The following is a 25,405-nucleotide window of genomic DNA, read 5'->3' on the forward strand; positions in this document are numbered from 1 at the left end:
TGCGTGCGTGCGTGCGTGCGTGCGTGCGTGCGCGCGCGCGCTCGCTCACTCGCTTGTGCAGTGGCCTAAAAGTGCCACTTCTATATCTGTTTCTTTCGCAGCATGGCTTCATTACTGAGCAAATTCCGCATCGAATACTCTGACGTCACGGTCATTCCAGACATTGTGCGGCCTCCAGCCGAATCCAGGTGCAGTGCCTTTTCATTATCGTCTTCGTAAATTCATGTCCAGTGACGAGAAGGTTACACTGCGCTGTGAGAAGTTTAAATTCTTCGCATTTTAGGAAACGTAGCGCAAAGAAGACAAGGACAAAAAAGAAGGAAAATTCCTAAAATGCGAATGCACCAACTCGCCCAATTTAGCATTCTTGTGCAGTTTAAATTCTTCATCCGCTCACCTCGACAATATAGCCACGTAGCTTGTTTTGCTCTTGCTATTCGTAAATATGATTTGCTGCTTTCCGCAGCCGCGAAAGCGAAACAGTGTAGACGATGACGCATATTTTACGGGCACGGTATTGCCAGTGTTTATTTGCATATGGCATATAGGCTCTAACTACTTTCTCGCTCTCGGCAGAACTTTCACCGCACAGTATTTCGCCAGTGTGTGCACGTAACAGCTATATTATGTGTTCTTGGCTCGCAGCAAGCGCGAGTTCGAGGAGCTGATTCGCAAGTGGCGCCGGACGGACGACTGCGAGGTGGAGCACGACCCGCTCGAGATCTCCGACTCCGAGATGCTCGCGCTCAAGGACAAGGTGAGGAAATCAACGCCGTACATGTGTCGACAGCTTGAGAATCGATGGCTCAAGCGCTCGACTGTTCACAACCAGTGACAGACGCGATCGCGAAACGTACTACCTCAGTGAATCCAAACGAACCGTTAGTGGATTAAGGTTAATCCTTCCCTTCCCTCCCTCTCTCTGCGTTAGTGACCACTAGCCCTCGACGAGATAGGGAACCCGTGCAACATTGGGGCTGCATCCAGTTTGCAGCCTGATTGATTGATTGATTAAAACTTTAATTGCAGCCTGTTATCTGAGTGTGACGCCTGGTCGCTTAAAGGATTCGGCCGAGAGGCCCAAGGATTGTGGATGTGCTTACATATTTATTGCTCGAATAAGAAGCTGTTAAGTTAATTCAATTGAACCCCATGGACAAGCAAGTGTGCGTTCGTTTGTGCAGCTCGAATCTCGATTATCTGCCACAATGTGAGCTGCACACTTATATTCAATAGGAAATAGATAGCATAAGAAAGAAAAAAATAAAGAAAGAAAGGCAGCTGCGGTTCAACAGCTGTAACTCAACTTTCCCTTACGCCCTTTAACGCTCACGTGACAATATATGCGTAGGTTTATTGGCAGGCAGCTCTAAGTTCCAATGCCGTCGCTGTGCCTTCAGGAGAGGCCCCACGGTCTGTCCAAGGCAGCGTGTCACATTCTGCAAGAACAGATTTTAAGGTAGTGCAGTGGCTAAGACGCCCGACTACTATGCCGGAGTACCCGTGTTCGATCCCCACCGCCGGCGGCTTCGTTTCGATGGAGGCAAAACGGAGAGGTGTCCTTGCGCAGTGCCACGCGATGTCAGCGCACGTTGTTGTTGTGGCTGTAGGAAGAAGGAAAAGAAAATGCACGGGCCTGCTACTGGCTCTGTAGCTGAGCCACCTCCGCTGCCTCGTGCGGACAGAAGAGAAAATAGAGAAGAAAGAAAAAGAAGAGGGAGAGAAAGACGCGCGCCGCGACAACAGCCGTCGTCCACCACCGAAGTAGTGGCGGGTGCAATGACGTCCTACAACAGATAAAATTCGGTGGCAGGCTAGCCCCCGCTGCAAGCAGCGACCTACCTGTCCCAGCCCCATCAGGGCCAGAATCAGCCACCCTTCACCCATCAGCGCAGGTTAAAGATCCCCAGGTGGTTGAAATGACTCAGGAGCCATCCACTATGGCACCCCTTTCTCTCTTCCCACTTTCATTCCCACCTTCCTCCCTTCCCTTATGGTGCGGTTGTGTCCACGGAGCAAGTGTGACAGATACTGCACCTTTCCTTTCCTGTGAACCAATTATTATTATTATACTCGCAACAAAAGCTATAACGCTGAAGCTCCTAGTTAACACTTGTTAGCAACTCCTGCTGGCGCGCGACCGTGTTGTCTGTCCGTGTGCTTGCAGCACGCATGGAGCTTAGACGGTTCGAAGAATGTCATGGGGTTGAACGTTGACCGATTGAGTGCGCCTTTATCGGTTCGACACCGCTGGACTCAGCGCAATAGTCCCGGGGGATGAGATAAGATTGGACGCTGGTTACTTTGCCTGGGCTTCCTTGCTCGTCGCGTCACTGAAAGCCCTCTCGGCGGTCGCGGTTTCGCGGCCTGTTCCTTGTTTGACAGCGCAGGAATTCGCTGATCGTTTATGTAGGGCGTCCTGTTTTCGATTCACAAAGGGGCAGTCAGGAATGTTCTACGCGCCAATGGAGCAGCGGAAGATGTTTCAGGGGTTTTTAGGGGAACCCGAAACACGTGGAAACATATCGGTGTTTAGACCCGTGGAGCCTGAGTAGGTTGATAGCCGTGCATGTTTCTACGTATTGCTTATAGATTACTCGTATTTGCGGCACGAATGCTTTAAAAATCTAGCGGCCAAAGCATGCCCACTTTCTGTGGACATCGGTAACTAGCGCCATTTGGCGGCGAATAGTAAAACGAACATCACGTAACTCAATCGAAGCATTTTTGAGCTTGTATCATCGAGAGTGCCCCTCCGCGGTGGTGCAGTGGCAAGACGACCGACTACTGTTCCTGAGTACCCGGGTTCGATCCCGACCGCCGGCGGTTGCGTTTCGGTGGAGGCGACACGAAGATGCGTCCGTGTGCTGTATGATGCCAGTGCACGTTGTTGTTGTTGTGGCTGTAGGAAGAAGGAAAATAAAATGAAAATGTACGGGCCTGCTACTGGCTCTGTAGCTGAGCCACCTCCGCTGCCTCGTGCAGACGGAAGAGAAAATAGAGAAGAAAAGGAAGAGGGACGTTAAAGGTCCCCAATGTGGTCGAAATTACTCTGCAGCCCTCCAATATGACTCATCTTTCTCTCTTTACACTTACTCTCCCACCTTTCTCTCTTTCCTTACGGCGCGGTTCAGGGGTCCACAGAAACACATGTGACAGATACTGCGCCTTTCCCTTCCTGTGAACCAATTTATTATTATTATTATTATTATTATTATTATTATTATTATTATTATTATTATTATTATTATTATTATTATTATTATTATTATTATTTATCCTCGAGCGACAGGCTATGTGCGAACAAGGGGCGCCGAATACGGCCGGCTGTTTGCCCTCGCTGCTAAGTGAGGTCTATCGTGAGGCTTCCTGTATTCGAACCGACAATTTCTAACGGCCATAGAAAATCATGTGCACAACATTCAATGTTCCTGCGGTGATTCCTATTGTTCATCACCATGCTGCACGTGAAGCGGGCGTTTCATAGGCTTTAAATATAAGCCTTGCCGGAGGAAACAGAAATCCGTTCGTTAAAAAAAAACCCGCCGGGGTGACGCAGTGGTTACGGCGCTCGACTACTGTTCCCAAGGACGCGGGATCGAATCCCGGCCTCGGCGGCAGCTTTTCGATGCAGGCGAAAAGCAAGGCGCCCGTGTGCTGTGCGATGTCAGTGCACGTTAAAGAACCCCAGGTGGTCGAAATTTCCGAAGTCCTCCACTACGGCGTCTCTCATAGCCGGAGTTGCTTTGGGACGTATCCCCACAAACCAACCAACCAACCTAAAAAAAAAACTGATTTATTTATAGGAAGGGAAAGGTGCGGTAACTGTCTCGCTTGTTTTCTGTGGACACCGCAACCGCGCCGTAAGGGAAGGGAGGAAGGTGGGAGAGAAAGTGGAAAGAGAGAAAGAGGAGCCGTAGTGGAGGGCTACGGAATAATTTCGACCACCTGGAGATCTTTAACGTGCGCTTACATCGCACAGCACACGGACGCCTCTTCGTTTCGCCTCCCTCGAAACGCAGCCGCCGAGGTCGGGTTCGAACCCGGGTACTCCGGCACAGTAGTCGGGCGTCTTACCACTGCACCACCCCGGCAGGTGGTAACAACTTTTATTGCCACGAAATGAAGGAATTATTTCGGGCTGGGGCGAGTCTAGGGTGGCCTCCAGTCGGGAGCGACCTCTTGAGCTCGCGTGACGAGGGCCAGTTGCGTAGCTTTCCTTGGGCTGGCCAACAGCTTGTCCCATTCCTCCGCTGAGGGAGCTGGCAAGAGTGTCTTTGGAGGGGGATTGCTGACGCATTCCCACAGTATATGGTCTTGAGTGGCCTGCGTCCCGTCACCGCAGTGCCGGCATGCAGGGTTGAATTCTCCGTTTGTAATTAACGATAGTCGGTAGGGGCTAAGAATGGCCTTTGTTTGTAGGCGTCTGAGTGTCGTGGCTTGCGCCCGGTCGAGGTCGGGGTGAGGGGCGGGGTACGTGCATCTTAGCTCGCGATAAAAGTTTGTTACCTCCGCGTATGTGCGCGGTGCCTCCACAGGCGCGTCCGTTCCCGATAGATCTCCCGTCTCCCGGTTGGTGAAGCCTCGGGCTAGACGGTCGACCCCTTCGTTTCCGGAGTTACCCGCGTGAGCCGGAACCCATACGAGATTGATGTTGTGATTGAGAGATCGGTTGCGCAGAATTCGCGCCGCGAGTGCGCTTACAGAATTTTTGGCGAAATTTTGAACGGCGCTTTTTGAGTCGCTTAGAATAGTTTTGGTGTGGGGATCCGCGATGGCCAGTGCGATAGCTACTTCCTCTGCCTCGCATATGGAGCTAGCATGAAATGTTATAGCGTTAATGAAGGTTGACTTTGGAGTGGCCATACATGCCACGTATGCTCCGTTTTTGATGTGCTGAGCTGCATCCACGTACACTGCTTGTGGATCGTCCTCGTACTGTTTCTCAAGGGTCTGTGCCCTTGTCTTCCTGCGGGCATCATGTCTACCTGGTAGCATGTTTTTGGCTATTGGTTTAACAACTAGTCTACTAGTTATGTCAGCCGATAAATGGGATGTTGCGCACACCTCCTCAGTGGGGTGTATGTGGAGCTTGTCGAGAATTACGCGTCCCGCAAGGCTGCGTGACAGGCGGGTCACTTGCGCTGTCTTATGGGCTTCAATTAGTTCAGATAGTGTGTTAAAAATTCCTAACTGCAGTAGTCGATCTGAGTTAGCGTATACTGGTAAGCTAAGGGCCGCTTTGTATGCTGTTCTAATTATGCTATTAAGTGCATGTTCGTCCCTACGACGCAGATGATAGTACGGGCAAGCGTACATGATTCTGCTTATCATAAAGGCTTGGATAATCCTGCACAGGTCGGCTTCTCTCATACCCCTGCGACGTGTGGCAATGCGTCTCACCAGCCCACCTATCTGGTGCGCCGTGGCGCGTAGCCGGCGTATAGCTTCTGTGTTCTGCGTATTATTCTGAATCAACATTCCGAGAACTCTGATCGTGGCTACCGGGGGTATCGGATGGTTGTCAATGTGTAACTGGATAGGTTCTCGAGAATCTGGCTTTACCTGTGAAGCTTGTTTGTTCCTTATAACTAATAGTTCTGATTTAGCCGGTGAACAGGTGAGGCCGTTTTCCTGCACATAAGACTGTACCGTGTCGATAGCTCGTTGTAATGAATCTGTAATATCTCCATCGGAGCCAGAATTGGTCCATATGGTGATGTCGTCGGCGTATATGGAATGATGTATGTGTGGGATATCATCTAACAGACGCGGGAGGCCGCTCATAACGATGTTGAAGAGAAAAGGTGAAAGTACGGCGCCTTGCGGTGTTCCTCTCGTCCCTAGTGTAATTTTGTCGCTAACTTTGTCAACGAAATGGAGCGTAGCCGTACGCGCATTCAGAAAGGCAGCGATGTAGTCGTATGTCCGTTTGCCTACGTGTAACTGTGAGAGGTGATTGAGGATGGAAGCGTGTGACACATTGTCGAAGGCCTTACTCACATCGAGTCCCAGGATGGTTCGCGTGGCTCTTATGCGATTTGTATCTAGAATGTCTTGTTGAATTTGCCACATAATGTCCTGAGTCGAAAGACCTGCTCGAAACCCAATCATGGACGGGGGAAACGTGCCTTCCGCATCGGTGTGCATAAGGAGCCTGTTTAAGACAACGTGTTCCATTACCTTCCCTAGACATGACGTTAGCGAGATTGGGCGGAGGTTCCCCATCTCGAGTCTTTTGCCCGGTTTAGGTATGAAAATAATTTTAGCGTGCTTCCATTCCTCAGGGACGCTGCCCTCTGTCCAGTACCTGTTGAAGAGGTCCGTAAGAGCCTCTACTGACTGGTCTTCTAAATTGCGCAACATCTTATTGGTGATGCAATCTTCCCCCGGTGCCGAGGTGGTGTTAATTTTGTTAAGAGCAGCCCTAATCTCTGCTACGGTAAAGACGCTATCCATGCGAGGAATCCGTTCGTTTTCGTCGCCTACGTGCGAGAAGTGAGAGTGATGGCAATCACCTTCTCCCAAAGAGGGACAAATGCTTCCATGGCTCTGCGCACACAGCTAACACTTAGCAATAGTCTATTGGTAGGACATCCCTCTTGTATGCAAGATGTTACGGGGTGGATCCCGTTACTGCACGGCTGTTGACCTCCAAGAAGACGCGGTTCGAAACGTACTTGCCAGCCGCCACTTGTTTCACAAAAGGTACGGGCGCACTGAATACAGAGCGTTTACAGAAACAAGGCGAAGAGATGAATGCAGGTGCTGTAGATGTGAAGGGTGGCTGATTTCGCTAGCCCCCCAGCACGCTAGCCTTAGTTTTTTGCTTGGATACCCAACTCTAACCAACCATTATCAATTTGTGTGCGCTAACAGACTGCTTCCCCTTGTCCCCCATTCAGGCACCACAATGGACCGCCTCGGTCTTACATTCTTAATTTATATTGCCACCTGACGGTTCGAGGTAGCGTTTGAACGAAGAAGAAGTTAGAGACTCTCGCGCGCTTCGGCTAGCTAAGACTGTGGACTCTTGAGCTTGTGTCTTCGTGTTACCATTTCCCGGGAACCTCTGTCTTGACTGTGTGTATCTGCCCCTGTTGCCGATACCCATAAATACCTGTCTTCGTGACAGTTGCACGTGGCACCGCCATAGTTTCCGCGTAACGTGTCAGATAATCTGTAGCCACGATAATCCACTTATTGCCAGCTGACGATAGAGGAAAAGTGCCAAGAAAGTCCATACCAGTTTGGTCGAATGGTACTAGCGGGGGGGGGGGGGGGGGGGGAATAGGCTGCAGGAAACCCGCTGGCTTGAATGGCGGTGTCTTGCGTCGCTGGCACTCGCGGCAACCTCTAACATATCGATGAACGGTGGCGGTAAGTTTGGGCCAGTAGTAGGCCTGGCGCACCCTGGCAAGAGTGCGTGCAAAGCCCAAGTGTCCAGCGGTGGGTTCATCATGGCAAGCATGAAGGATTTCATCGCGGAGATCTGCAGGGATGACTAGAAGATAGGCTCGGTAACTGTTGCCGGCGCTTTTCTTGTAGAGGATTCCGTCGCGCGCACAGAAGGATGACAAGTTCTTAGCAAACAGTCGAGATACTGTAGAATCGAAACCCTCCAAATGATCGATCACAGTTTTGAGGTCTGGATCAGCCCGTTGCCGGGCCTTTAAATCAGAGGAACTGATAATGCCAAGAAAATTAGCGTCTTCATCCGTACTGTCATGGGCCAACTCCACGGGTGATCGAGACAGTGTGTCAGCATCTTCATGTTTACGTCCGGATTTATTAACGATAGAGTAATCAAACTCCTGCATACGAAGGCTCCACCGTGCAAGACGTCCTGATGGATCTCGAAGACTAGCTAGCCAACACAAAGCATGATGGTTTGTCACAACTTTAAATTTACGGCTGTAGAGGTAAGGTCGGAATTTCATTGTGGCCCAAACGACGGCGAGACACTCCTTTTCAGAAGCTGAATAGTTTGATTCTGCCCGAGAAAGGGTGCGGCTGGCATAAGCGATCACTTTTTGCTCGCCTTGCTGGTGCTGGACCAGAACAGCACCCAGACCGACATTGCTGGTGTCGGTGTGAATTTCGGTGGCAGCGTCCTCATCGAAGTGTGCAAGAACGGGAGGGTTGTGCAGCCGTTGGCGCAGCTCGGTGAATGCCTCCTGCTGCTCGGAAGACCAGACATACAGGACGTCATCACGTGTCAGGCGCGTCAAAGGTTCTGCAATCTTGGCAAAATCGGCAATGAAACGGCTATAGTACGCGCACAGGCCCAATAAACGTCGGACTGCTTTCTTCGTGGTAGGGATGGGAAAATTGGCTACAGCGGCTGTTTTATCAGGATCAGGCCGGACACCGTCAGCGCTAACCACATGACCGAGAAATTTTAGCTGCTGATATCCAAAGTGACAATATTAATGATATTCCCACTTTCACCTCTTTCAATGTCTACTTATTCACATATGACTGCATGATCTATCCGCCTATTAAAATAGCCGATGTTAATGCACCGCAGTCCGATCTTGACAAGATCTAAACCTGGTGCAAAAAAGTGGCTCACGGCTTTAAACACTAAGCCCCGCCGCGGTGATGCAGTGGTAAGACGGCCGGCTACTGTGCCGGAGTACCCGGGTGTGATCCCGACCGCCGGCGACTTCGTTTCGATGGAGGCGAAACGAGGAAGCGTCCGTGTGCTGAAAGATCCCTAGGTGATCGAAATTACTCCGTAGCCCTCCACTACGGCTCCTCTTTCTCTCATTACACTTTCAGTCCCACCTTCCTCCCTTCCCTTACGACGCGGTTGAGGTGTCCACATAAAAACAAGTGACTGCGTTTCGATGGAGGCGGCGGCTGCGTTTCGATGGAGGCGAAACGAAGAGGCGTTGTGTGCTGTGCGATGTCGTTAAAGATCCCCAGGTGGTCGAAATTACTCCGTAGCCCTCCACTACGGCTCCTCTTTCTCTCTTTCTACTTTCACTCCCATCTTCGTCCCTTCCCTTACGGCGCGGTTGCGGTGTCCACAGAAAAACAAGTGAGACAGTTACCGCGCCTTTCCCTTCCTATAAATAAATCAGTTTTTTTTAAAAACAAGTGAGACAGTTACCGCGCCTTTCCAAATCAATCAATCAATCAATCAATCAATCAATCAATCAATCAATCAATCAATCAATCAATCAATCAATCAATCAATCAATCGATCGATCGATCGATCGATCGATCGATCGATCAATCAGCGGAAGTGGCTCAGCTAAAGAGCCAGTAGCAGGCCCGTGCATTTTCTTTCCCTTCTTCCTACAGCCACAACAGCAACAACAGGTGCTGTAATATAACGTATTCTTTCTAGGCCGAAGAAACGCATTGAAAATTGTGAAGCAGAGATAAAAAAAAAAGAATTGAGGTTGCTGCTGACCCCTGCGAGGCCCTTCCGCTTTTTTTTCTCTATGTTTTTTTGTTTCATTTCCCTCTTTCGTCATATTTTGCCTCTTTCGCTCTGTTGTAGGGGGAGGAAAAAAAAGAAAGGAAAGCTTTGTGTTAGTTGGCAGTCAGTGCATGTGGCGGTCACTTCTGTTGATCCCCGCGGATATGCTCATTTTACTGTGCCAAAATTATGCTAACTACTTAGCTTTATACTTTTTAGGTCAGGACTGCAGTTGTAGTTGTCTTCCGGTCACGTGACAGTGATGATGTGACTTTGGCATGGTGACTTTGCTCAGCTTCTCGCACTACTGATGGCGCACACTGAGCGATCACTCCACTGCAGCCAGCAGCTCCTTTCGCTGACCGGCAGCAAGAAATGAATCTCGAAGTTTTTGGTGTCGGCGCACCATTACTGCTGCAAACACAAGAAACTTAGGAAGACCCGTCATAAATGTCGGACGACGTAAAAAGGAGCCTACTAAATGGCATTATTCAAATAAACAGTATGAGACAGCTCCAATGGAGCCCAGTCTAATGAGCAGTGGTACGCATGGATATTTTAATTTATATAGATCTTCACCACGTTGAGCGCTAATCTGGCATCATTGTCGCGGAAATTGCCGGACGGACATGCAAGCAGCTGGAAGATGTAGTCACAGCGGAACGCGTCTACGTATGTGTGCGTTTCCCACGTTATTCTTGCTCTATGTTTTCTTTCGAGGACCGGAAACACTCCTCACTCGAGGAGACTGCTCGATCATGTCTACGTTACTGCATTCATCTGGGAAACTGGACAGGAAGGCGTACGAATTGCAGCCACCGATACTGAAAAAAAAAAAAAAAAGATGACAAAAAGAATACAGGAAGGCACGTAGTCTTGCGATTCAACGATCTATCGCGACACAGTTGTTCCGAGGTCGCTGCCGAGATATCCGCCGATGCACGGTTTGACAAGGTTTGTGTGCCGATGCGAGTGTCAAATGCGCGCGGTGCGGATGCATCCATATTGACAGAGCTTCCCGTAACACAATACCTCCTCGGCACTCCTGATAGCGGTTGCGTGTTAATGGAAGGCGGCAGCGTATCGCGCAGCCAATTTCCACAAGACGACCTCTCCTCGACACAAAACCTTTCGACCTGTTTCTGGGGGCAAACGAACAAGCGCACCGTACAAAGTGGAGTAAGCTATTACGTGCGACGCACTGTTTGATGGAGCACAGGAGCCAAAGATCATCACATTCACGTGACGGGAGGGCTTCGTTACAGCCTAGCCGCACTAGAGCGCGCGGCTGCGCCCCCGCCGTCGCCACTCCAGTCTGGCCGTAGTTATAGCCAGCTCTTCTTCCCCGTTCACTTTTTCAACACTCTCTGCACGCTTTCCGAATAGCGCAGTGGCAGGCCTGTGGAATATCTATGACGATAGCGAAGAACGCTATTGTATCTTTGGTGCTCGTCGACGTCTGTTCATTAAGCGAACCGGCCGAGCGAAACGAGTTCATTTCTTCGGCTGGAATCGGCATGGCTCATCGCTACCACCGTGTTCCTGCATTTTCCTTTGGACTGCCCGTGGACTGCAGACCACGAACGTCGAAGCTGTAAATTAATAGTCTGGTGGGGCGGCTGGTTCCTATAGAAGGTGTTTGATTTTATTCAGCGCAGATTTCACCTAAATCCAGAGCTAATGAGCTCATTCTAGTGAACAATCAGTCATCAGCAGATATGTATAGAAAATTGTACTCCTGGCTAAAAGCGGCGCTTTTTGGCCGTTACCCCGTTTTGTTAAAATGTTCCTGCTTATCGTTACACTTCCTGTTTGCTCACGCCATGTTAAGAATGGGAGCGGCTACTTCTTGGAGGCACTATATGTCACCTAGCTCTGGGTCTTTATTCGGGAATTGTGGTGCCAACGTCTGCCTACGCGTTTTATCTTTGTCGGAATTCTCCTTCTTAACCGTCGCTTAGTAGGCGCATATTTTAAGACACGACGCATCGTTCATGCGTACCGTGGCCAGTAATGGAGTGCAGCTTGGGCGAAAGCGATAACTCGCACATGGGGCAGGCGTGAAAGGAACAACAGGAGGGGAGGGGGAGTAAAAGGGGGATCGCGCTGGATCGAAAGGTCGGCCTGCTTTATCAATCTTTTTTCGTTCTTGTCCAAGCCGAACTTTATTTGTTGCCAGCTGTGAGCCAGCTGTCCCCGAACGTAGCGTTCGCCCTTGTATGCGTTGCGTTCTTCTTTATGGTATGCAACAAAATGTCAACAAACTTTATGTGACTCGTTTACGCTTCAAAAATATTTTTGAATATTACCTAGATGAACCTGCTGGAACACTGCCCTCAGGAAACGCCTACTTACGTCGGGATATCGATGCTGGCTTGCTGGCGATACATCCTGCAGCAACAACACGCACACAGAAAAATTACCAGGGAACGAAACATGAAAATTGCTTATGGTGACTCTTGCCTTTGCTTTTGTGTGTCACTTCTGCAGTACTAACGCGACGAGCGTTGTTTCTTTTTCAAACTCATCGAGTGTTTGAGCCGTGCGGAGTGAAAACGAGACGATCCACCTTTGACCGAACTTTTTGCGACCACAGTACGTGTTAGTATACACAATGCATTACCGCGCAGTGTGTAGGAAAGGTCGCGAGAGTTTCCCGATACAACCAATAGGTTTAGGCTTGATTAGGTGGAGTTCAACGTCTCGAAGCAACTCATGCTATGAAAGACGCATTAGTGCAGGGCACCCGGTAATTTCGACCTCCTGGGGTTCTTTAACGTGCACTGATATCGCACAGCACGCGGGCGCCTTCCTTTCGTTTCGCCTCCATTGAAACGCGACTGCCGTGGCCGGGATTTGATCCCGCATCCTTGGGTACAGTAGCCGAGCGCCCTAACCACTGCACCATCGTGTCGGGGCACTACTACCGAGGCGGAGCGCGGTATTGCTTCTTTTTCAATGCTCCTGATAAAGACCAACTCTTAGTCAGTAATGATTCGTTTCTCTGTTTCAGACATACCGCCACTTACGTCTTCGTGAACTGCTACAGAAACATTCCAAGAATGCAACGCTGGTCGCAATGTAAGTACCGCCTCTTCTTGTACGAACATATGCGTGGTGTCCTAGCTGAAAGTGACCAAGATCTTAAATTTAAAAAGTACGTCCCAGCCGATAGTTAACGACTGAGTGCTGTTTAGAGTCGCATAGCCTAGTCAGCGTTATTTTTTTGTTCTGTAAAATTAATTAGGTGCTAAACATTAATCAGCTAAATCTATTAAAATGTGAATGTGAGGAGTAAAGCGTCAATGTGAATTTTTAGATCGCATGAAAACAGCCGGCTAAAATATTTGCGCTAAACTTTAATATACATAGCTTTTTTAGTGGCCTGCAAAGAAATGCCACAAAAATCCCAACATAATCGGCAGAATTAAGAGAAATTCTTTCGCATTAACGCACCTCAGCAAAATTAAGTGCACCCCTAGAATTTTTCTCCAAAGTCATCACTTAAAAATAAACGAATTCAGCTTTAGCAAACAGTTCACTTTTGAGGATAAAAAAATATGCTGCAGGCTGGGCAAAGCGACTTTCAACAGTATCAATTTATTTTCATTCAGCTAGGGCACTCCGTCATTTGGAGCGCTAGCACTAGATGGCTCAATAGCGAAAAAGCCTTCCAGCGGACGGATGTTCGAAGTAGGCGGGAGGACAGGCATAGCCAAGCGGAAAGGTGGCAAACCGGTTTCGCGGCAGCTGCAGCAAAGTGGGAAATGAGGATATCGCATCGCGCCAGCTGCCGCCGATGTGTTTCGGGAATGAAAAGTTCTGTATTTTTAGTCGGTTACGGCGCATTCCTTGTATTCGCTCTGTGCTGATCGCGACCGCTTGCTTCCTCGAGGAAGCCGAGGTTCTGACGTTGAGTCGCTGGCCTCACCTAGCTCGCTGTCGCTTTGTGATCACTGGTGACTTCTGCCAAAACCGACTCCGTGACATCTGGTGGAGGTGCTGGGTAACGCAACTCACGCTCCGGATGCCTACAAGCAGGCGAGACTTCAGCCCTCGGGGATCTCCTACCATCGAGATTACTCCAACCCATCAGGGTAGCCGACGGCTTCGAGGTCTTGAGCCTGAGTTTTCCCCTCTGCAACTTCACCGTACTGTGAAGAACCGAACACCTTCGGCGACTACGCAGTCACCCTTGATCATGCATGTAGATACCTCTGCGCCGTCCTTTGTGTCGCATTCAGGCGTGGGAGCTACCGACCTTTCAAGGCTCCCCAAGGGACGGCCCGAAAAACTGGTTGGAGAAATTTGAGCGCGTAGCCCAGTACAATCGTCAGAAGCTGCAACATGTATTTTTCTCGCTGGACAGTGAAGCTTGCTCTTGGTTTGAAAATTACGAGCTCACCCTGACAACAGGGAGTTCTTTCAAAGACTATTTCCTGCAAGCTTTTACCACTTTTATGATCGTGCTTGTAGCCGCGGTTCCCGTGGCTCCTGCAGTTTATCGGGTGTGGGCGAGCGCTTGACGCCTGGTACTGCTCCGCATGACACCAGCGCACTAAGGAGAAGCCTGGACGTTTGGCTTGTTCGAGCAGATGCCAGACATTCTGGCGCCTCGACGACCGCCGGCGCCACGGAGGGTCGCCCTCCTCTCCCGCCTCCTCGCACCGCGGCGGGAACCCAGTGCGCTTGTTATTGGGCTTCTGGGCCCGCGGCCAACTATTGCGTCCGATTGGACAGTTTCAAGAGCAACGGCTTTCTGGCCCCCATAAAAGAAGGCGCTCGGCCGGTGGTCGGGCCAGACCAGTCGAGACCGTCGTGAGAGTCGTCGCGTGCAGTGCTGCTCGCCTGGAGCGATGGTTGCTGAGTCTCCGTGGCCGTCGCTGTGCGAAGACAGTCGGGTGAAGGCAGTAACTTTCGGCCCCCGTGCCGCTATTGTAGTGCCTTCTACCATGACTGTAAATATTGTATAAATCCACCTTTCGTTCGCCTCATCTTGTGGATCTGGAGCTTTAATACCCGGACACGAACAAGAATCTTGACAGCACCATTCTCCGAAAGGAACGCGCCGAGCTGCTGCTGCAGGCAAAAGTTCAGCTTTCCAACGAGAGCGCCCTCGTTTATTTCGAGGACATGACGAAGTCATTCTGTCGGGCTGATCCCAACATCCCCGAGGAGAAAAAAAGTTCGTTATTTGATGAGGGGAATTTAAGATGAAATCTTGGTTGGTTTAGTGCGATTTCCCCCCGAGACCATTTCGGAATTTGAGTCCGAGACAACTGCCGTAGAGAAGAGGCTCGAGATGCAAACTAAGCACTATGAGCGGCCGTCCATCGCAATGGCTGCGGCCATCGTCAACACTGGTAGCCTTGGCGGGCTCCACGAGACCATAAGGGCAGGCGTACGCGAGGAGCTGCAAAAACTCTCTTCGACTTCACCACAGCCACAAGTCTCCTCTCTTTCACAGATGATTCGGGAAGTGGTCAACCAGGCGCTCACTCCACCCGACCCTCTCCAAACAGTGCCGGCTCAACGTCAGAACTTCGGCTTCCTCGCCTCAAGGAGGCAAGCGCTCGCGATGAGCGAAGACGAGGAATGTGCGTGTCAGTCATGTCTCGTGGCAGACATATCTCGTTTACCTTGATGACGTGTGGTATTCGCCCCAACGTTCGAGAAGCATCTTCGTCGCCTCGAAGCAGTTTTGCAAGCCTTAACCTCGTCTCAATTTACTTTAAAAAATAAGAAATGTCATTTTGCTTACACCGAGTTCAAGTTCTTGGGGCCCGTTGTAAACCACGCTGGTGTCCTGCCGGATCCCGACAAAACGACAGCTATTGCCAACTTCCCTCCACCCCAAAACCAGAAAGCACTTCGGCGATTTCTTGCCTTATGTGTCTACCACCGGCGCTTCGTCAAAGATTTCGCTAGACTCGCCGATCCTTTGACGCGTTTGATAAAGAGGTAGACGCCTTTCATTTGGAACGCACCGCAAATTCAAGCATTCTGCGAGCTTCAACGCCGCCTCAAAGAATCTCCCATCCTGGCTCTCTTCGGCGAAAACGCCGACACGGAGCTCGACACCGATGCAAGCAACATCGGTTTGGATACCATCCTAGTTTGGATTCAGGGCGGCCAGGAACGTGCCATCGCTTACGCCAGTCTTCTGTCTAAAGCCGAATCGGACTATTCTGTCACAGAGAGCGTGTTTAGCAATTGTGTGGGCGACGTTGAATTTCCGGCCGTATCTTGATGGGAAACCCTTCAATGTAGTTACTGACCACCATGCACTGTTTTGGCTCGCAAACCTCAAGGAACCCTCAGCCCACCTTGTCAGATGGAGTTTCCGACTACAGGAATTCGACATAACTGTCAGGTACAAGTCTGGTCGCCTCAACTCGGACGCCGATTGCCTTTCGCGTGCCCCTGTAGATCCCCCCACCTATGATTTTGCTGATGACACCATGCTCTTAAATGTCATCAGCGCCGAGTGCCTCGCTGAAAGGCAAGCTGCCGACCCCGAACTTCGTCACGTAGTGGACTATATCAACGGTGCATGTACAACTGCACCGAAACCTTCAAGCGTGTTCTACCATCATTTTTGTGTGCGTAACGGTGTTTTGGTTAAGGACAATGTTTCCGCCCGCCGTACGTCGTACCTATTTGTTGTGCCTATGAGTCTACGGGACGGAACTTTGCAAGCTTGCCACGATGAATCAAAGTCCGGACATTTGGGAGTCACCCGAATACTTTCAAGAATAAAAAAAGTATATATTACTGGCCTCACCTTAACGCGGACGTTTCACACTCAAAACGTGTCGCGGCTGTCAGCGCCGCAAGGTGCCGCCGACAAAACCTACTGGGTTTTTGAAAGTGAATAGACCTGCCATCGAGGCTAGCAGATTGGTACGGACATGCTGGGACCATTCCCATTTTCGAACTTCGGTAACAGGTAGGTCATCGTTGCCACAGATTACCTCAAAACGATACACAGAAACATCCGCTCTACCCAGCGGTACAGTCATAGAAGTCGCAAATTTTTTCATCCATCACATTGTTCTGCGCCACGGCGCACCGGATACTCTGATCACCGACAGGGGTACCGCGTCCACACCTGAATTGCTGCAGCAGGTTTTGCTACATAGTGGTACCAAACACAGGAAGACGACACCATAACATCTCCAAACGATCGGCTGATCAAAACACTCGCTGGCATGCTCTCACTGTACGTGGATCCAAACGATCGGCTGATCAAAACACTCGCTGGCATGCTCTCACTGTACGTGGACGGGAAGCACAGAACATGGGATAACGTGCCAGCTTACGTCACTTTCGCATACAATACGGCGGTCGAGGAAATAACGAACATGTCCTCTTTCCTTCTAATCCACCTCCGCGAGGTTACCACAATGTTTGACGCCATCTTGCCATATTTGGACGACGACAACCAGCATGATGATATTCATTCCTTTCTACACATCGCCGAAGAGGTCCCTCAGATGGCCATGCCGCGAATCCAGAACCAACAACGCCGAGATGCCCAACGCTACAACCTCCGACGCCGTGCATGGTGCTCGGTACGCAACTGGAAACCGGGTCTGGTTTCCTATAGGACGACGAGGCCCCAGCGAGAAACTCCTCTGCCGATACTTCGGACCGTACAAGGTGCTACAATCAGCTGATGGGCACCTTAACTACGAGGTCATTCCTGATGGCTTTCAAAAGTCCCGACCACGGGGGTCCCGACTCTCCGCGCTCCCTGAGATGGTTCACTTGAAATCCAATTACGACCGAAACAGTTGACCTTTGTTTGTGTGTGTGCGTGTGTGTGTGTGTGTGCGCGCGCGCGCGTTTCTTCTCAAGCACAATCTCCCAGCACGGGACGATGCTTATTTACTTGGGGGGCCAATGGCACGGCGCATTCCTCGTCTTCGCTGTGTGCTGATCGCGAGCGCTTGCCTCCTTGAGGCCAGGAGGCCGAAGTTCTGACGTTGAGCCGCTCGCCGTACCTAGCTCACTGCCGCTCTGTGATCATTGGTGACTTCTTTCAATTCCTGATTCCGTGACAATAGTTCATATTTGCATCTAGTGACGCCAACAAATATGATAACAATGGAGTGATAAACCCGTATAGACTTAACCTTTAAACATAACTGTTGGTTGAAAGTGTGTTCTGTTTACCTAATTTGATCAGTGATCATAAAACAGCGTTTTTGGTGTTCAAAAATGATAATTTGTAAGTCAAGTACAAGAGCAGCAATGTCGTGAATGCATCCGGACTTCCGATATTCCGGACGTGCCGTAATAAACCTGCATGAAAATGCAACAGTGCTTGCGTCTGCACTGCAAAAAAAAAAAAAAAAAAGAAAAATTAGCCCCACAGGCTACTTCATTAAACTCAATGCAACGTACGTGTCACTGCACAAGCCACCAAGATTAACGAAGATATAGAAAGTAAGCGCAGTTAAACATGAAATGCTATTAGCTCCCGTTATCGGCGACCTTGAATGGACGTCGAGCTACAACCGAGAGCCAACACCCGGGCACCGAAATGTGATCATCCGGACACTGAACGAGAGCAAGTTCTCCATGGTCTAAGCCCTCGTAAAGGACTGGCTTATGTCCCAGAAAATTTCTGTCTGCAGCCCCAAATGGGTGCCCGAAATTTGACCAATGGGTCCCCGAAATTTGACCAAAATCGGTGTCTAACCTAATTTAAGTACGATCAACCAAATGGGCACCTCCAAATTTAGGTGGGTCACCCCAGACATTTGGCCCACCAGACACTCTAAATTTGGCTTCGTACGAATTTTACCGAAATTGGTGTCCAACCTAATTTGACCATGGGCACCGCGGCGATGTTTTGCACCTTCAGATGGGCCACGCCCAAAACTTGGGATGTGTACGCATTCTCCGCGTCTGGGAGCGATTGAGCCTGATAAAATATGTAGGAAGCTTCTTGCGGAAAACGATCGCTTTGCATAATACTGCTCGCCACTGCCGAAAACGCCATTATTACGCTGCCGCTCACGAAGGTGACACGGCCGCCACGGAACTCGTAACCATTACGGGAGAGGCAGTATATTTTTGTGCTAGTGCACCCACGCTGGATTCAATTTAACGAAGTAAACTGGGGGCTAGTGTATAAAATAAGTACAATTCCATAAGTTACCTTGGCTACCTAGTGTTATTCGTGCTTCACGCAGCTGCATTCACGTGTCTATAAGCGTGCGCTGCTCATACCTTCACTTAGAATGTCTATCTTGTTCTAAACGGAATACACCTTTGTCGGTCGTGACAGGTTACAGCTATGCGGTTTCACAGCCCACTGCTTGTGCATCCCTGACTCATTCACGCATTAAGTGCTAACCCCGAGCGGAGGTGGAGAACTAGAAACTATAAACAAAGTTCCGGTTGCTTACCTTGCCCGGGAAAAAAGGCAAAAAAATAAATAATGCAAAAGGCATACGCGAGGAATGCTCAGCATTGTCTGAAACGTATTGCTTGAACCTTACGTCCTTGGAAAGCAAAGCAGCGCTCGGCAGGCCTTTAGTTCTGACGACCGCCGCTACCACCGTCCAAGGACCCCGTTTCCCTTCAGCGAGCGGGCAATGCGGCAGTCAACCTCATGGGGACGTTTCTCCTTCCGTGCTTAACCGAGGACACCTATACAGTCAGCTATTCTCCGGTAGTCGAAGGTAGAGGGATGTCGGCCTCAACGGTGACAACTGAATGGTATTTCGTGATCGATGCGCCGACTCGCGTGCACAGAAAAAAAAAATTTTGTAGTCCAGGTGGAAAGCGCAGCTGAAGTTCATTCATATAGTTTCCACCTACACAGTAAGGTGCATGACATAGTAGAGTACACTGGGAAGCAACGGCATGAAATAACCACGAAGCCTTTTGCCGAGTTGTGGCAGTGCTCCGAATTGACATCGCCCTGAACTGCTTGCGGTACACTTTGTAGATTTTCGTTTCACCAAACGTCACTGTGCATCAACAAGGATCATCATGAGCAGCCCACCATGTTAGAGCGCAGTTGGGCGCCCGTTCATGAGTTGAGCGGCATTTCAGTCGGCCGTTCTCGGTGGACTAAGTGGCGGAGCAAATGGGGAGCACAGCGGATGATGAAAGTACGTCGACAGCGAAGTGTGCGTGGGCAAGAAAGCGTAGCAGGAGAGTATAGCGGAAGTATAATCAGTAAGGAGTTGCAAGTGGCGCATTTGCCGTCGTTAGTTTTGTGTGCTGTCCTTCATCTTCTGCAAGCATGATGAGAAAAACAAAGGAGGACGGGTAATGCGAACAACTGAGGAGAAAAAGCGGAAAACCTGGGCATGGCATGGTAGCATGCGATAGCGCAAGAAGGGTAGGGCAAGGAATCTCTCATGTTGCCTCTCCGGCAACGCCAAGGAGCGCCACCATTGCCATGACGAGACCAAGCGCCGCCGCCCTTCGGAACTGTTTGTTTCGTATGCGATCACCTGTGGTTCAATTTAAATACCTCAACAGCTGAGCTCGAATTTCTCATTACCGAGTATCGTGATCGTCGGCCAATTTATTGGCTGCCATTTCAAGAAGCACGAACTATATACAGTGCGGAATGGCAGAATAAGACGACACACGCCACAATGTATCACAGCAAAACAACTTAAATGGACTCTGCAGCACTTTTTGCGAAAAAAAAAAAACAAAAAAAAAAACGGGGCTTTCAGTAGCAATCTACAGCTTTTCACGCTGCAAACTCGAACATCAGAATAAAATCTCGTAGAGGAAAGGAGGATAAGTCTTTATTTAGCAGAAATACGAACCCGGCCCCACGGGGCTCACCGCGGGTCAAGCCGCCGCCTGTGATTGGCCAAGACGTCGCGTGGCGAGATTCCGAGGACTGGGCAAGCTGCCGATGTGGCTCCAGCGTTGCGCTGCATGCTGATCGCAGCACTCCGCGGCCTTGTGAAAGCGTCATGGCGTGCTATTTATACTCGAGTGACGATCGGGGGTTTCATCGTATGTATCCGTACCAGATGCGCCCACAAACTACGCAGCATCACCATTATGGAGAGCGGAGGACAGCCGTTAGCTTGCATCGGCTTTGCATGACAACTTATACCGGTTTCCAGTGGGCGAACATGAGCACTTTTAGCTGCACTAAATGTGCTCTTACCAGTGGTCGAACAGGAGCAGTAGCGCTGTGTTCTATATGCAGAGGAGGCGCGCTTTTGGGGTCCCGAGAGCAGTCCTCGGTGCTCCGTCGCCAGCGGCGTAGTACAGGTACAGAGGCTAGGTACAGGGAGAACGGAGGAAGTCACGTGACCTTTTTGACGTCGGGACAGGATACGGGCAACGCGAGCGCGGGAAAAGTTTGATCACATGACACCTGACGTCACGCGCTCTCCCTCGCTACGCTGCTCTCCGAGCAGCGTGAAGGTTCCGTTGGGGAGACGAGAACGCGCGTCCCCAGTGCTCTCGTGCGCTGCTCTGGCTGATCGTTGCTCTTGCTCCTGTTCGCCCAATGGAAATCGGTATTACTGTGGTGCAGAGTAAGCCATTTTGAGAGCAACGCATGTCATTATAAGCGGAAACTACGTGGCCCGCATCGAAACCTTAACGCGCATATTCTTGGGAAGGAAAGGTAGAACAAAATGCTCAAGCCGGCTACCACAGTAACACGCTTCCTGCCTCGCCCGAAAAATCATTGTTCTGAAAAAAGGGCCCAAGGCGTGGTGTACCAAATTACATACTCCGAACGCCCGGCGTCCTACATTGGGGAAACGAAGAATTTTGGGGAAAGGAAGAAGTAGTACAAAACTGCTATCAGAACAGTGAGCGAAGCGCGGTAGCCGAGCTCTGCGATACATGTGAAACATTGACAGAGCTTTTGAGGTAGAGACCAAGTCAAATCCTCGCGGAATGCTGCTTTAGTCATGGCACAATAAGCAAACGTAAAAAACGTTTCCTCCTTCGTACGCCCACGGTATAAGTTCAGTGAATCAACGGCTGAAGTATATTAAAATCAAAGCTGCAACTTCACCACAAGAATACCTCCATGAGAAAACCAACCATGTTTTGAAATGTGTTTTCTTACAAGAACCTCCTTGGTTTCTTCTCTCACTTAATTTGAATTTCCAAACAAGACAGACCTATGTAAATGTTTTCGTTTGAATCGGGTCACTATTATTGATCACGAGGCAGCGACGGGTGCAAAATATCGACTCGAAATGTGAACTTCGATGAGTGCTTGCTGGGATGCATCAAACCAAACCTCGTTCAGTGCACTCCAGACCTTGATGCACGCATACTCAGCTGAGCGGTACACGCCTGATCTAATAATGCTCCCGCAGCGGTTCCACGAACATGTCAGGCACATGCCGTGCGGGAAAGGATCTCGCAAAGCCGTCACTACCTGCGATGCAACAGTATGCTCTTCTTATTCACCTGCTCGTTCAGAATATATCAGTGCGTGCGGCTCATAAGTTATGCGATGTTTAGCTAGTGTAGCATAGAAGCCGTAGTGTGCACCCTTGGGCAAGAAAACGAGACACGCAAGTACAACAACGCGCCGATGATGTCTACCCGTTCCACTGCGATATTTCTCTCCGTGAACTGATCGCATTCAACGCAATGGTTCACGTACAAATGAGTTCTTCACTGTCAGTAAGTAATGACATTGCATTAGGAAGTACAAGCCATTACCTCTCTTTCCCTCATTTTAGTAAACGCGGCGGTTCTTGGGAATGGTGACAGGCATCACTGCGTGCAAGAATAGAAGGAACCGCGTTATAGTTCAGTCATGCCTTTTTACAAAGCCCGATAGAAATCGCATTAGGAACAAACTCGGCTGAAGTCAAGAAGTTCTGCGCGTTCACAAGGCATGGATGAACAGCGTACGTCGAAAGCTGTCTCGGAAGGCTGAATACCTTCGGCTCATCGGAGTGATGTCATATCGGACGGCATGATCCAACATTAAGTTCTCTAGAGGGTGTTGCATGAGCGAGGTTTCTCTCTCCGCTGTCTTTAGGAGATTTGAATGGCGCGTTTTCAGTCGACGATTGCGCCGGTGTTTTACGCATAATCGAAAGACTAACTTCACAGACGTGATCATCAAATAATATAATTAAAAAATCTAGAGTATCAGCACATTTGAAAACCGCCTCAGCGTCCCATTAAATCACGCCGGCCTATCCTCTTTCAGGACCCTGCCTATGCCTCGCAAGAGCACGTGCTCAGCCTCCATGTACATGGCATGGCTGGAGACCCTGACCAGGGATCTGCCGCCGTTCCTTCTCATCCGGGGAAATCAGACAAGCGTCCTCACCTTCTACTCCTAGTGGCCGCTCTCTGGTTTTCGCCGGGGACGCGTACGTGGCGCCCATTACAGGCTCCCGAGCGACGTCCACGCGGGTGTGCGTCGTCTTCGGAGGGGACCAATCCGGTGGCTGTAGCGCGTTTCCACCAAGTCTCGGCGCTCACTGAGTCCTCCTGTGTGTGTGCGTGTTGTTTCCTAACAGGCACCTTTGCATCGAAGTGTAGTTTACATAAGCATTTTGTTGGGGAGGTCCGCTAGTTATGACTCAGGCCGGACAACCGTGCCAACCTGAATAGACTCTCCGCTGTCGCCTGTGCCACCGCTGTCGCTGGTGCGTCTCGGAGACGGCGGTGTTTTGTTGTGCGCACATGGTGCATTGTATTGAGTAGTTCTGTTGTGCTAGTATTTTTGCTCCCCCGTCCTTATCTCCGAGTTCTTCATGTCATGAATATTTCACTACTTTTTTGTTTTGTTGATGACTTCCACATAGTGATAGGTCGTACTTGTTGGAAACGTTAGAGCATCGAACGTCTTTCTCTGGCGCATTTATACAGGCGCATCTGTTGTCCTCCTATGTACAAAAGTTTGGGGCAGTTTGTGCTTCTCTTCCGCGGGGCTTATTCCCTTTGAGAAAGATTTGCAGTGCTGGAACCCTTTCCTGATAACTAGCATCTTCGTTACTAATCTGTGCTCTGAGAAAATAACCTCACCGGTGAGTTAGCTCCTGTGACAACGAACTCCTGGTCGTATATTGTAGCAACGATGAGGTTTAGTATCATATAGGACACCGAGTGAATGCGTCAAACTTTTTCCATTGCTTGATCCGGTGTATGTAACGCATAGTGGAACGTCTGGTGCCGTGTGCGGTAATGTGTGTGTGGAGCCTACTTTACGCCTCTCGTTGCTTGTATAATAATGATAACAACAATAATATTCCACGATTGTGACCACATTTTTTTGTGTGCGACAATGTGTGTGAGATCTGAATGAGCAATCATAAGTCATCGTGTTCTGTGCCTTATCAACGCATACGTATACTGAAGTCATAATGCAGATTAAGGCTGTTGCGCAATTCTCTGATAGGTGCTTTAGTTTGCTTTCTTAATCGTGCAAATCTGCAGGCGTGATCGCTTCTTTGGTTCACTTTTAGTGATTTGTAGAACATCGAGAGAGTCAAGCTTACTGTGAACATCAGGTCTATTGCTTGGGGCTGTCATTTACAATTCAAATACACAAATAAGAAGCGTTTGTACATGTAGCATACTTTCTGCGTCTGAGTGTACGCACTTGCCACGGAAAACACAAAACTTCTGCATTGCCTGTTTGACATAAATAGTTTTTTATTAGTTTTTTTTTTTTTTTTCTGTTAGAAATGCACATCATTCGAGTCTGAGGTTGAAACAATAAAACAGCTCAGCTTCCAGACTCCACTTATTCCTGTTAGTGTTGTCAAGGCATGGCCACAAGCAGGCAAGTTGAAAGCGCTTATATAACCACTACGAACGAACAAAATTGACCAACACATAAAACGCCTCATCATAGTCTAGCAGACCACGTTCAGGAAAGTAAATCACGATTTGCAAGGTCTTTCCTGTAGACCTGCGATTGACATGGCCTTTGACATAACCCTAGAGAAAAAAACCAATGTTGCTTTGGCATGCTCTTAGGATGTTGTCCTGTCTGTACTTTTGTTTGTTCTCAGCAGTGTTTAGTGATAAATCATTTCGCTGCCCTGTTCGCCCGTCATAGACGTTGCTGTACTCTGCTCTTGGCGAAGCTGTGTTCGCGAAAACGAGAAAAATCTCCGTGTTCCAGTCGATGCATTTACGACAAAGGTTTGTTGAGGATTGTACCTCAGCCCGAGTCGGACTCGCTATACACCAGTTACAAGCATTTATTATTGTACCTCTCCATTGTGCTTGTGCAAATTCCGAGTGTTATCTTTTGTTCGTGCATTTAGTTTTCTTCTTTTTTATTTTCACTATACTGTCGGTTGTTGACAGCATTGCATCTGGCTATAACAATTATAACAATTCCATACTGAGTTTTACCAGTGAACGGCCACGGCACTTATGCATTGTTATTACTGCAAAATTGAAAGCTGGTGCCTGGCAATGATTTCTCTGTTTTGTTTTCAACAATACGAAATAAATTTTACGCCATCCGATGCATAATCATTCGTATGCACTGCTCTTGGTTAGATATCTAGGAACAGTAGCTAAGTTTCAATTGCTTGCATCGTGTGGAAAGCTGGAACCTATTAGGAATTATTACTACAAATGTCCTCAGTCAAGTTCATAGATATTCTTTGTCATTGCAATATTGCTTTTTTTTAGCATTATCTCATCTCACAAAGTACACAAATTGAGGGAGGAATGCTTATTAGCTAAAAAAAAAAAAAAGAGGTGCACTAAAGTTAACTGTCTTCCACATTAGGCATAACCACCTGTGTACGGCGTGTGAAGTCCCCTGTTGTGAATGCGCAGGTTTGAGAGCTCCCTGCCGCAAGTACTTATTAACATTTAACCTTTTTTTTTTCCTTTGTTCCTTATTTAGCGCCCGCAAATAATTTAAGCTTCCGTGAAATATTGTTATTGGCTTAGTAATTGTTTTCAGGTAAGCCATAACGCAAGCTTGGCTGCAATGTCGCGTTTTCAAACATTGCTGTGCTT

General features: G+C 49.2%; 1 protein-coding gene across 1 annotated transcript in view; it reads left to right on the forward strand.

The window, feature by feature from the left end:
• Positions 1-22,900, forward strand: part of LOC146198343 (solute carrier family 12 member 2-like) — a 128,950-nt gene extending 106,050 nt beyond the window's left edge. Inside the window, exons 20-23 of the mRNA XM_084593790.1 lie at positions 102-188; positions 646-757; positions 12,447-12,514; positions 22,620-22,900. Coding sequence (XP_084449916.1) covers positions 102-188; positions 646-757; positions 12,447-12,514; positions 22,620-22,755 — 403 coding nt within the window. The 3' untranslated portion in view covers positions 22,756-22,900. The remainder of the gene's footprint in view (positions 1-101; positions 189-645; positions 758-12,446; positions 12,515-22,619) is intronic.
• Positions 22,901-25,405: the final 2,505 nt, after the last annotated feature.

This window comes from Amblyomma maculatum, chromosome 2 (genome assembly GCF_055883805.1).
Source record: "Amblyomma maculatum isolate TAMU_Amacu chromosome 2, ASM5588380v1, whole genome shotgun sequence".
Taxonomy (NCBI): Eukaryota; Metazoa; Arthropoda; class Arachnida; order Ixodida; family Ixodidae; genus Amblyomma; species Amblyomma maculatum.